Source organism: Dendrobates tinctorius, unplaced genomic scaffold (assembly GCF_039654945.1).
Source record: "Dendrobates tinctorius isolate UK_male_01 unplaced genomic scaffold, ASM3965494v1 ptg000029l, whole genome shotgun sequence".
Taxonomy (NCBI): domain Eukaryota; kingdom Metazoa; phylum Chordata; class Amphibia; order Anura; family Dendrobatidae; genus Dendrobates; species Dendrobates tinctorius.
The window spans coordinates 56112783-56125971 of record NW_027361697.1 but is presented as its reverse complement, the minus strand read 5'-3'; the positions used below and the strand labels follow the sequence as shown (position 1 = coordinate 56125971).

The window sequence follows — 13189 nt, the reverse complement described above, 5'->3', positions numbered from 1 at the left end:
GCAAAGTGTAGGGCATGTTCACACTGGCCTCTAAACAGACATAACCCAAGATAGAAATTTGAGTGCAGCATGATGTAGGGACAGAGACCCTGATTCTTCCAGAGATGTGTCACTTAATGGGCTGCTTGTGTACTTTTCATAAAATCACAGTTTTCTCTGCTGCAGATCCCCCAGTTCTCTGAATGCTGAGCTCTGTATAACCCCGCCCACCTCACTGATTGGTAGCTTTCTGTGGACACTGTGCATAGACAGCTGAAAATCATTGGAGGGGAAGGGTATGGAGGAGGATGAGCAGGTTTACTAGTCCTCTAGTGATAATCTCCTGCTGATAAAACTGATTATTTTTAAACTCAAAATTAGTAAATAAACCAAGTATTGAATTGTATCCACACTATAGTTCTGCATTAGAGCCTAGAGACATTAGAGACACTGAGTCTGCGCTGGTCCTGTCTGCTCCTCATCTTGGATGTGTAGGTAGGAAAAATAATCTCACAGTGCCTTATTAGTCAGCTACCCCTCCATTGGCCTTATGTGGAGACAGAACATTCAATAGCCAACCAATGTGTAAAACTAAACATTGCCTGACTGACGTGTGAAATGTAACAATACCTGACCAACTCAATGGCCGACCAATGTTTGAAAGTAAACAGTGTCCATCCTACAAAATGCTCTGCTGATGTCTTAGGTAAACTATGCCTGACCAATTCAACGCCCCCCCGCTGCTGTTACATTTGTATTTGTGTATTTTTTTATTAATTTTTTTCTTCAGAATAGTCACTCTTTTTTAAGACATAAAAATCTTTTTCCACTAAATAATTTGAATAATTTGCCCTTTTTTCCAAAAATGTTTTATGGTGTCACATGCGTCTTGCATTGGTGCCCTGACACCTTGTATTGTTCATGCTTGTATGGTGGAAGCAACGCTAAACTGTGGGATCCTGGAAAGGTAGCAAAGAAACTAGCAAAACCTGCTTTTTGTCTGCAGCTTTTTTACTGCCAAGAAATCAGGTTTTGGCTGCAGCAAAAAAGCATGTGTGAACATAGCCTAAGCCTCTGGGTGATTAACTTTACTTCTGATAAGCTGCCTCGCAAAATGGGAATCTCCTATTTGGACAATCCCTTTCAGGAGCGGACGCAGGCAGAAGAGGGCCCCTGTAGGAGAACAATATATGGGCCCTTTGCGGTCCAATAGTTCACCATAATGCACAATTCCACCCGCTTTTCAGGTAGAAGTGGCCCCCTCACCTCTTAGACCCCTGTATGGCTGCACAGGTTGCACCCATGGTATTTCTGCCCCCAGACTCTTACTACAATATATTTGTTTGATAAAGATACAAATGTTTTTTTCAAAAGTTTTTTTTTTTGCTCCATCTCTTCTTTCATGAACTGCATAAAGTGTATATTCTCATCCGATGTACGCAGACTTGATGTTCTAATTCTGTTGTAGGGAAAAGCCTGAGAGAACGTTTGATTTGGTGCTGAAGGTGGAGTGTCCTGCATCTGAAAATGAAGGTAAGTCACGTTTTATTGTAAGATAACACTGGGAAGATTGTTCTACTTGTTTTTCCAAAATCTTCAGTAGAAAGATTGTTTTCCTGGCCTACTTCTGGATCATAAGAGTCTAGGGTTCGGCACATAAAGGAGTATTTTTTTTAATGGAATATATAATTAAGATCACATTTGAATGACTAAATGATGCTTTATGAGTTAGTTAATCTTATTGTACCTCCTACTTACATAAGATGAGAACTTTGTTTTCTATCTCTGCTTCTTTCTCCACTTAGAAGCCACTTCTCTCCCATTCCTCTTGAACTCCCCATCCATTCTGAAAGAAAGAGCTCAAATCTGTCTTGGTAAATGCAAGTCAGACTGCCAGCATAGTGTTACAATGAGGGGTGTGGAGTCATAGTTGTCTTCGTCCATTTTTGTGTAATTGGTATAAAATGAACCGACTCTGACTTCTAAACTAATACATTGGTTCAGTAGTTCAGTGCAGAATGTGCTGTAAATTTTTTCACAAGAATTTGGGAAAGTTACAGTTAGGTCCATATATATTTGGACAGAGACAACATTTTTCTAATTTTGGTTCTAGACATTACCACAATGAATTTTAAACAAAACAATTCAGATGCAGTTGAAGTTCAGACTTTCAGCTTTCATTTGAGGGTATCCACATTAAAATTGGATGAAGGGTTTAAGAGCTTCAGCTCCTTAACATGTGCCACCCTGTTTTTAAAGGGACCAAAAGTAATTGGACAATTGACTCCAAGGCTATTTCATGGACTGGTGTGGGCAGTCCAGTCTAGCCTTTTTATTCTTGATGCTTATGAGTGGCTTGCACCGTGCAGTGAACCCTCTGTATTTACTTTCATGCAGTCTTCTAAAAGTCTGAACTTCAACTGCATCTGCATTGTTTTGTTTAAAATTCATTGTGGTAATGTCTAGAACCAAAATTAGAAAAATGTTGTCTCTGTCCAAATATATATGGACCTAACTGTATAAAATGTTCTTTAAATGTCTGTTCTGTTCCTGATCTAAGGATCTGGGCTTTTAGTTGAGATGAATCTGTGCTGCACTTTATGTACATGCTCAGTATTGAGGCCGTGCTGTGGGGTCGGTGCCAGGGAAACTGAGGAGTCGGAGGTTTCTTTTACCGACTCCACAGCCATGGCTACAACTAGCTATCGAGAGGGGAGAGGAGAAGCTGGGAGCAGATAGAAAACAAGCTGAGGTGTAAACGGGAAGGTTGTATTAAGTGATTGTTTTAACTTGTCTCTGAGCTGGATTCACAGCTACAGCACTCAGTACTGCTGTATGTAGTCCTTTCTGCTGCTGCTATTTCTGTACATGTGCTAAAAGAGAAGAGCAGTAATCACTATATTTCTCTGTGTTTTTTGCATGTGAACCATTACAGCAGATATTCATCTCCCACTAAATTAGACAGAACTAAAAATTAGAGGCAGTCTGCAGAGGGAAAATTGTTGGAAAATGGAGCATACAAGTCATGTAATGACCCTAAATGTTAGTACACAGACATGACAGCTTCTGAAACGTTACCTGATATGACTGGTAGACTTTGAAAACGTTTTATATGTTTCATACCGTTTCTGATAACTGATGCACATGTGAGCGTTATCTCCATTACTTCTCACTTCTCTGTAGGCTGACACTGCTTCTCTGCTAATTCAAGAGGACGTTGTGTGGTTTTGTGGCTAAAACAAATATGAAATTCATGAAACCTTTTCCTTTTTCAGATTAATTTTGAAGAAGTTGTGTTTCATACTGATAAAATGAATGTAACGTGTGCTTGACATGAGTCATAGTGAAATAGGTTGCATGCGTGCCTCTTAGGAACAGACTTAAAGGTAATGGTCAACTTATTCATTTCCAGACTTGGAAAAAGTGTTACAATAGCATTCAGAAGCCGGAGTAGAGAGCCACTGTGTAAGAGGAGCGCTCGCTCTGAATGATCTGGCTTGTCCGTGTCTTACATGACTGGCCAGTGATTGACACGGACCGCACTTTGCTCTCCTGGGTGAAACTTAAGACCTAATGAAGCTTCCTCATAATGGGAATGACTGCTAGCAGCGACAGGTACTAGATCACCACTTAATATGATGTTAAGTGAAAATGATTTTCACGATTTCTTGTACCATGAGTGCAAATAAGGCTTTGTTCACATTTGTGTTAGAGGCTTCATTCTGGGTCTTCATTGCAGACCTAAAATACCACACAAAACAGCTGCTCTTAATGTGACAATGGATACCTGACACATTCGACTATAGTCAGTGAGGTCTTTATGGCACCACTGGGGTCCGGAAACGGAGCGTTTATTATTTTTGTACTTCTTTTTTTATAACAACTAGCTGAAGAGCCTGGCGCTGCCCGGGCATAGTAACTAACTATGGTTGGTTATAACAAATTATAATGATTAAATCTATCTATCTATCTATCTATCTATCTATCTATCTATCTATCTATCTTTATATTTATACTAGCTGAAGAGCCCGGCGTTGCCTGGGCATAATAACCAACTGTGGTTAGTTATAACAAATTATAATGATTATATTGCACATAAAAACCGTGCATCTAATCCTATCCTGTGTGATACTGACTGCTGAGCCATGCATCTAATCCTATTATGTGTGATACTGTCTGCTGAGCCGTGTATCTAATACTATTCTGTGTGATACTGCCTGCTGAGCTGTGTATCTAATCCTATCATGTGTGATACTGCCTGCTGAGCCATGTATCTAATCCTCTCCTGTGTGATACTGACTGCTGAGCTGTGTATCTAATCCTATCCTGTGTGATACTGACTGCTGAGCCGTGTATCTAATCCTATCCTGTGTGATACTGGGCTCCCCCTGCAGTCTGTGTCAGAGGGTGGTCTGTGTTGGCACGGTAATAAATTGTGTTATTTCCAGCTTTACAGAAGGACGATAACACCATAGAAATGATAAGAATAATAGGCCTCAGTTATCACAACTGTCTACAAAGAAAACTGTTGCTGATAGCAACCAATCACAGCTCATATTTCATCTTTTAAACAGCTCTGGGACAGCGTGGCGAGTTTTGAGTGGCGACTTTTGTGTTTCGACTTTTATGTGGCGAGGTTGGTGTATGTGTGGTGAAATGTGTGCTGAGGGTGGTATATGTGTTGAAGCACGTGGTAGTGTGTGGCGCATTTTGTGTGTGTTCATATCCCCGTGTGTGGCGAGTATCCCATGTCAGGGCCTCACCTTAGCAACTGTACGGTATATACTGTTTGGCGCCATCGCTCTCATTCTTTAAGTCCCCCTTGTTCACATCTGGCAGCTGTCAATTTGCCTCCAACACTTTTCCTTTCACTTTTTCCCTATTATGGAGATAGGGGCAAAATTGTTTGGTGAATTGAAACGCGCAGGGTTTAAATTTTGCCTCACAACTTAGCCTATGACGCTCTCGGGGTCCAGACGTGTGACTGTGCAAAACTTTGTGGCTGTAGCTACGATGGTGCAGATGTCAATACATACACTTTTTCACCATTATGTAGATAATCATCATCCCATCACAGCCGCCGGATTACTACCCCTAATATCCCACATCATCCCGTCAACCAGAGCCACCGGACTACTACCCCTTATATCCCACATCATCCCGTCAGCCAGAGCTACCGGACTACTACCCATAATATCCCACATCATCCCGTCAGGCAGAGCCACCAGACTACTACCCCTAATATCCCACATCATCCCTTCAGCCTGGAATGGCCCTAACTTCCATACCGGGAATCCCTTTAAGAGGGGCCTGGGGTCAGTACCAGAGCATTTGAAGGCAATTGCCCTGACTTCCATACCGGGGATCCCTTTAAGAGAACGTGGGGTCAGAATCAGAGCGCTGAGAGATTTTCCCTAACTTCCATACTGGAGATCCCTTTAAGAGAGGCCTGGGGTCAGAAACAGAGTGCTTAGTGGAATTGCCCTAACTTCCATACCAATGATCCCTTTAAGAGACTTTTGGGTCAGAACCACAGCGCTGAGTGGAATGGTCCTAACTTCCATACCGGAGATCCCTTTAAGAGAGGCCTGGGGTCAAACCAAAGCGCTGGATGGATTTGCCCTAACTTCCATACCAATGATCCCTTTAAGAGGGAAGATGTGCCTATGGGATGGAGGATGTGTGATGGGTATATGGACACGGGAGGGGGATATTCATTTCTATCATGTGCTTTCTGCTCCTTTCTGGAGGGAAGACAATGTGGCTGAGAGCTTATGTTTCCGGGGATGCTAGATTTCTCCCACCCTGTCACTGTCTGCTGAGGTGTTATAGTGGAGTGAGAAAACTGTTGCTCATAGCAACCAATCACAGCTCAGCATGTTTTAAACAGCTCTGGTGAAATGAAAGATCCTTCGTGATTGGTTGGTGACACACACACATTCAATTTTATATATAGAGATTATGAAAATAAAAACATAGATGTGAACAGAGCCTTGGCTATTTGATAATATGCCCATAATGTTTGCCTTTATATCTGCTCTGCTTGCTTGTTACTGGCATATATTGTGTATTTCTGTGAGTAGTTTGATAAATTGCAGATGCAGAGGGCCTGTCACCAGGTCAAAAGTGGCCACTTTTTTCTAATTTATTCCCACTGCTCCCATGAGTATTTTTTTTTTTTTAATCCACCATTTGATTACATAGACATGAGCGTCTTTATTTTAGACATAATTTCACATAATCCCTATGGGCGGAAGCACGCGTTAAATGCCACTGTCAGAGTTTGACAGCGGCATTTAACGGGTTAATAGCCGTGGGTGGATCGCGATTCCACCCGCGGCTGTTCTGGGCACATGTCAGCTGTTCAAAACAGCTGACGTGCCTGGAAAGATGTGGGCTCACCGCCAGAACCCACATTAAAGGTAGAGATGCGACCTGCGCCCGTACTAGTACAGTGCCGGTCGCGATGGGGTTAATATTTGGTTGCACACCCTTTGGAATACATAGCTGCAATCAATTGCTTCCTATAACCATCAGCAAGCTTCTTACACCTCTGAAGTTGAATCTTGGAACACTCTTCTTTTTGCAAACTGCTCCCAGTTTCTCTTAATTGAAGTGTACCTTCTCCCAACAGTAATTTAAAGATCTCTCCACAGGTGTTCAATGGGATTTAGATCCAGACTCATTGCTGACCACTTCAGAACTCTCCATCACTTTGTTTCTATCTATTTCTGTGTACTTCTTGAAGTATGTTTGGGGTCATTGGCCTGCTGGAAGACCCATGACCAAGGACGCAAACCCAGCTTTCTGATACTGGGCACTACATTGCGATTCAAATTCCTTTGGTAATCTTCAGATTTCATGATGCCTTGCACAGTCAAGGCACTCAGTGCCAGAGGCAGCAAAAGTACCCCAAAACATCTTTTAACCTCCACCATGTTTGACTGCAGGTACTGTCTTTTTCTTCTTGAATCCTTCATTCCATTTTCAGTCAACAGTAGAATGATGTGCAGTACCAAAAACCTCTTTTCTTGGTCTCATCTGTCCACAAGACGCTTTCCAGAAGGATTTTGGATTACTTACGTACATTTGGTAAGCTGCAGTCTAGCATTTTTATCTCTCTATGTCAGCAGTGGGGTCCTCCTGAGTCTCCTACCATAGTGTTTAATTTCATTCAAATAACGCTGGATAGTTCGCGCTGACACTGATGCAACCTGAGCCTACAGGACAGCTTAAATTTCTTTGGAACTTGATTTGTGCTGATTATCCACCATCCGGATTATCCTGCGTTGCAACCTTTCATCATTTTTTCTCCGCCAACCACGTCCAGGGAGATTAGCTACAGTGCCATCAGTTATAAATTTCTTGATTATGTTACGCACTGCGGAGAAAGGAACACCAAGATCTTTGGAGATGGACTTGTAACCTTGAGATTGTTGATATTTTTCAACAAATTTGGTTCTCATGTACTTAGACAGTTCTATTTTTTTTTCTGTTCTCCATTTTTAGTGTGGCACACACAGACTCACTCTGCAAAGATTGAGTCTTCTTCTCCCTTTTTTTATCTGGTTTCAGGTATGATTTTCATATTGCCCACACCTGTTACTTGCCACAGGTGAGTTTGAATGATCATTACATGCTTGAAACAAAGATATTTGCACCCAATTTTGAAAAGGTGCCAACAATTTTGTACAGCACATTTTCCGGGTCTTGTGTCAAATTATGATCAATTTACCTTTTTATTTGTGTTGTACCAATACACACAAAGGAAATAAACGTGTATAAAAAAGCGGTTGTAATTGCAATAATGTTCTGAAAAGAAATACTTTGTGTTCTAGAACAATTTCAAAGGTGCCAACCTTTTCAGCCATGACTGTATCACCAACATTTAAAAATAATTTCTTGACACTGTATTCTTTTTTATGCTAATACTGAAATATAGCATATAACTGTTAACTTCTAAAAATCAGACACTGCTAACAAGTATTCAACAGCTATTATATATAAACCGTATATAGATTAATAATCCAGAATCCTGTCATTAGATTCATACACTCAAATCCCAGGCCCCATGAATCAGAGCCTGGCTGCATGATTGCAGACCGGTGTGTTTCACCCTGGAAAATGTAAGTTTAGAGCAAAGATAATTTGAAAAACCAGCAGGTACGATAGGGTAACGATGCGTAACCAATCCGATTGTAATACCTGACAGGCTTGTTCCCGCCTCACTCCAGTGGATTGACAGGTCTCTCCCTATGCATACAGGTTTCTTATAGTATAGTGTTTTGGGAATAAATGATGCTTAAACGATCACTGTCTTCTCAATCAAGTAATTAGTGCAAGCAGATACTTATGAGCAACTTTGTCTTCCCACTCCTGCATCCTGAATTTATCTATGACTCTGAAAAGCAGCTCAAGTCTATCTTGGTTAAAACAAGATGCCGGCATACTAAGTGATTAGATAGATGGCTATTAAAGTCCATGGAGAGGAGTGACGTTGGTGTAATGAGGAATAGAGTGAAATAGAGAGGCTCAGACAAATCTACTAGATCCTTGATGCTCTTTTCTAGTAAGTGTTATATCTCACATCAGAGCTGGATTCACTGTTGCACTGTTCATTATAATTTTATGTTGTCTTTCATTATGCTGCAGGTTCTGAGACTCTGCAATAGAAATACAGGGATCAGAACCTGCTTATGTATTTGTATATGTAAGATATCATAGCAGCTAATCTCCATCCACTAGCTCGGAGACAACTGGAAATATTTGCGATACAGCCTGCTGAGGGAAACATTGGTGGCATTACAGAATAGAAGTCGTGTAATGGACAGAAATATTATTTCTCATACAGTGTATGTTTTAGCAAATTATTAATTCCTGCTATATAATATGCATGACATGTTTCCATTAAATAGACTACTTAAAAATGTTAAAGGGGTTGTGCATCTTAATTTTTTTTCATTATATGGGTTTACTGCTGTCCCCAGTTTTTGTTAGTGTGATGACTGCAGTGACCTCATGATGACATCACGTGCTTGCTGCAGCCAATCGGCAGCAGTGATGCCGGTGTAGGAGGCGTAGGATTGCCGAGCTCAGTGATTGGGTGCAGCGGTTATGTGATATTATGAAGCCTTGGAATCAAAAAAATGTAACGCAGGCAACCACTTTAACTTATAAGATTAATGTGGATGTGTCTTGTGATTTGTCTTAGTGTTATTTGTGCCACACAGTATTTCTTGGCCGTAGTGGATATCTAAACCTGTACGCTTGTATTTGCATGAAATCATACATATGATTCAGGGTATCCACCCTAAATTGTAGTTTCCTGCAATGCTCTGTAGGGTGATTTTGCATAGCGAGAGCCGTGTGCTTGTAGTAAGCACTGTTAATGAAAGAAAAAGGCAAGTTTTGTGATATAACTTGTGTGAATGTTCCCTGAAGCATCCTCTGAATGAAAACAGCAATGTTTCCAACCAATTACAGCAATCAGAGATGTTAAAATACTTATTATATATTATAACTAGGAACAAAAATATTTAAACTATACCGGAATTAAGGCCAGTTCCCAGATGACATGGCGAGACTTGCGCTGAAATTGTCAGATTAAAGTGGCAGCCAGGTCTTGTAATGTTGCAAACTACCCCGCTATCATCACAGTGGCTCCTCAATCCTCCTTGACTTGTCCTTAGCTTTATTTCTGTAAAACGCGTGTAACTTGTTTAATTTATTAATATCTCCATTTTTTTCCTATCTAGCAGTCTATGAAAATTGGACCGCACTCGGATGCAATCTGTTGTGCCCAATCTTTTCACGGACCCACAGACTTGCATTGTTGATTTTGTTCTGACACTTGGATCAATATCGGTCTCTGCTATTTTATTCTGTCCACTCGGTCTGCAAAAAAGAAAAAACGGACATATGAAAAACCTCACAGACTATACTAGGTACGAGCTATTTCTGTGAAAAACACGGATAGAACTCCTTTGTGAAAATGAGCGTCTAAATGAGCCCAAAAGTAACAGACCTTTGTCACTTGTCAGTGTTCAGCCTGTGGTTGCTCACTTGGCATGATAGGAATTTCTCAGAACTACATTATCTTGCTTGATTAGGAATATTAGGCGCCCTGTAATTTCCAAAGGTGTTTGTTTGCTATTTTGGACTTTACCTTTATTTTTGTGACTCTTCTTTTGGAACACTCACCACCCTTTCCTACATCTCTCTTATCCTCCTCCTGCCCTGATTGTTCAGTTCAGATACATCCGTCTACAAGTCATCAGTGGTTAGACATAAAATGACCTGGACAGGTGAAACTGAACTTCTTTTTAGACCAGTTTCAAACTGCATCTGAGCTCCCATTCCTGGCTCCATCGAGGCCTTTATTCCGAAGTGCTGAGAAACAAGTTTCAGACGTGTCATAGACTTCAACAAAGCAAGTAGAGTTCAAAGCATGCATCTTTTGGACTCCGTTTGACCCTATAAGCACGACACAATAGTGCGGTTGTGTATTTTGCACTCCATTTGCCTGATTAAAGTTTATGTCTTAATCAGGAGCCACCTATGAATCCCGATTTTTCAATGCTTCAAGCAGAAGGCCCTTACGAATTCAGGAACGTAGGCTCAAACTTGCTCTGAACTCAGACTTGAAGAGGATCTTTCACTGGATTTTTTATTTAAAGTCAGTATGTCCTCCAATTACTACGGTTTCTCTGATTCTAGAACGTTTTTTTCTTTTGTTTTTGTCTCCCTTTGATAAAGTTATGCCCCTGCCGTGAAAAAGGTGCAAATTTTCCCTTCAACAACTGGAAATTAATCATTTAGGAGAAAAAGCGACAGGGAAGGTCTGTAGTGTACATCCAGTTGGGTGAAGGAATAAAATGTTCATGTTTATTACCTGGAGGCATGAAAACAGAACAGAAAGTAAAGTAAAAACCATCCCAGAATCAGTGGAGCAGCGGCCATTGGAGGAGAGACATTGAAAAATCCAGCAAAAGAAGACTGAAGACTGCAGTCCTCTAGGCTCTTCTCCCTTTTTGGCCTAACTAAATCCGATAGGTTCTTGCTCTTGTCCAGACACCCCACCGTGACAATCTATTTCCAAATATAGGCCTCAAGTTTGCTGGGCGGAACCAAGCGACAACCGAAAACCATGATAATGGGTTCAGTTCTGGTTGTGTAGACCATGTTCTAAAATGAAGGTGTGAAGTTACATTACAGAGTTAATGTGTTTCCCATAAAGCTGCCGCCATAACTCACTTTATATGGTTTGCATTCAGCACTAAACAAAGCTCTGTTCCTCTCTTGTCTTCCCATCTATTTGGAGGCTGTCTTGTACAGCGGGGCTAGAAAACCTTCCCTTGAGTCCTCCATCCTACACCTTCAAGCCTGACCTCTTCCCCTCGTATTTATTTCTTTGGAAGAAGTTCTTCTTGAATTCATACATTTAAAAGTAGTAGTATTTCCGTCATTATCAGCATGATCCCCAGCACTAACACATCTCCGACTCCCAGCGGATCTGCATGTTTTCTGTGTGATGTGTTCACAGCTAAATCCAGAATAATACACAGCTGCCCCCTGCCTTATGATTTCCTGCTAGTGTCATTAACACCAGAGCCTTGGCAGGGCTTCAAAAGAAAAGCCAGCTTAGACACAAACACAGGAACTCATCGGCAGTCTTAAGTTTTACACTGGAGCTGTACCGCTGACTAATGGAAAAACTAGTTTAGTGTGCAGTACCGCAAGAAATAGTACGTTGGTCATGCTCAAAACCTTCCAAACTTCTCCGGCCTTAGCTTATATGCCATGACTTCTGTATTGTGGCCACGGTTTGGCAGAAATTTGTATGAGTTGCATGACGGTCACGGTCTCGGTGCATCGTCCATTATGCTATGGGGATGTTTGCCTATGGGGAATATTGGAGCATCAATGTTTAAGCAACTTACAAAATAATCTCCTTTGTTGCTTCAACATTTAATCATTGATGTGAACTCGGGGGAATTTGCTAACCAATTTACTATAGTTTTGTAGTGTAAAAACTCACTGATTTTTGGATCACACCAAACTTGTGCTATTTTTTATTTTTTTACTTTGATAGTTTTGATTTTCTCTTGCTATGCTCCAAAGTGAAGGAAATGGTGTTTAGTGCTAAGAAAATTATTTCAAATAAAAATCTTTTTTTCGAACCTCCATACTAGATGGAGGCCCTATGCTATCTTCTCAGAAGGGTGGTAATGTCACGATGGGGGCAGGCTTTGCAGCATTGAGAATCTCTCCCCCCATGTGCTCACCCACCTATCCACTCTCTCTTTCCCCATGTGCTGACTTCTCCCGTCTGTGCTCTCTTCTTTGACCTGTCTACCCCATGTACTATCCCCTTCGTCTGCTGCCTCTCTCCTTCCTGTGCTGTGTTCTCCCCTCATGTGCTGTCATGTTTTTGAGCTGTCTCCCTCCTGTGCTCTGTCTCTCTCACCTCTGTGTCTGACTGTGTACAGAACATACCACAGCTCCTGGGCAGGGGAGGAAGCAAAAGATAATACTGACATTACAGCAGGAGATCGCAGAGGATACATTTTGTGAGGTAAAATATTGTTTAAAAACAGTCAGTGAAATATTTTACCTCACAAAATGAATCCTCTGTGATTCCCTGCTGTAATGTCAGTATTGTCTTTTGCTTCCTTCCCATGCCCAGGAGATGTGGTATGCTCTGTACACGGTCAGTGCGATGGTGTTCCGCTGGTGGTACCGTTCAAGAAGCTGTGTGAGAGTGAGTGTGTGTGGTGTGTACGGCGTATAGAGTGTGTGTGGTGCGACGGTGTTCCGCTGGTGGTACCGCGCAATAGGTTGGTACCAGCAGCAGTTTCCATATTGGGACACCCATCACTTGGGTGTCCCAATATGGCGTTCCGTGAACTTCCTCTTCTTGGAATTCAGGGATACGGTGACATCTGGACAGAACAAGAAATTAAAACATTACAAGGCATATATATATATATATATATATATATATATAAATTGAGAACAATGGTAGCCCTTATTATGCCCTAAATTGGTAGGGAACTAGGTGATTGAATGGATAGCCCCATTTTCCCTCAAGCACAGCCTAGTAGTTGTAGGATTTGTTGGTTTATATGATAGGAAGTGAGACTAAAGGCCCGTTACACACAGCGAGATCGCTGTGTGTGACATCCAACAGCGACCGGCCCCCCTGCCGGGT

At 41.5% G+C, this 13189-nt stretch overlaps 1 protein-coding gene across 4 annotated transcripts in view; it reads left to right on the top strand.

Moving 5' to 3' along the window:
- Positions 1 to 13189, top strand: part of DENND1B (DENN domain containing 1B) — a 270500-nt gene that overhangs the window by 24301 nt on the left and 233010 nt on the right. For all 4 annotated transcript variants that reach the window (XM_073571725.1, XM_073571723.1, XM_073571724.1 and 1 more), the window contains exon 2: positions 1448 to 1512. In XM_073571725.1, coding sequence (XP_073427826.1) covers positions 1448 to 1512 — 65 coding nt within the window. The remainder of the gene's footprint in view (positions 1 to 1447; positions 1513 to 13189) is intronic.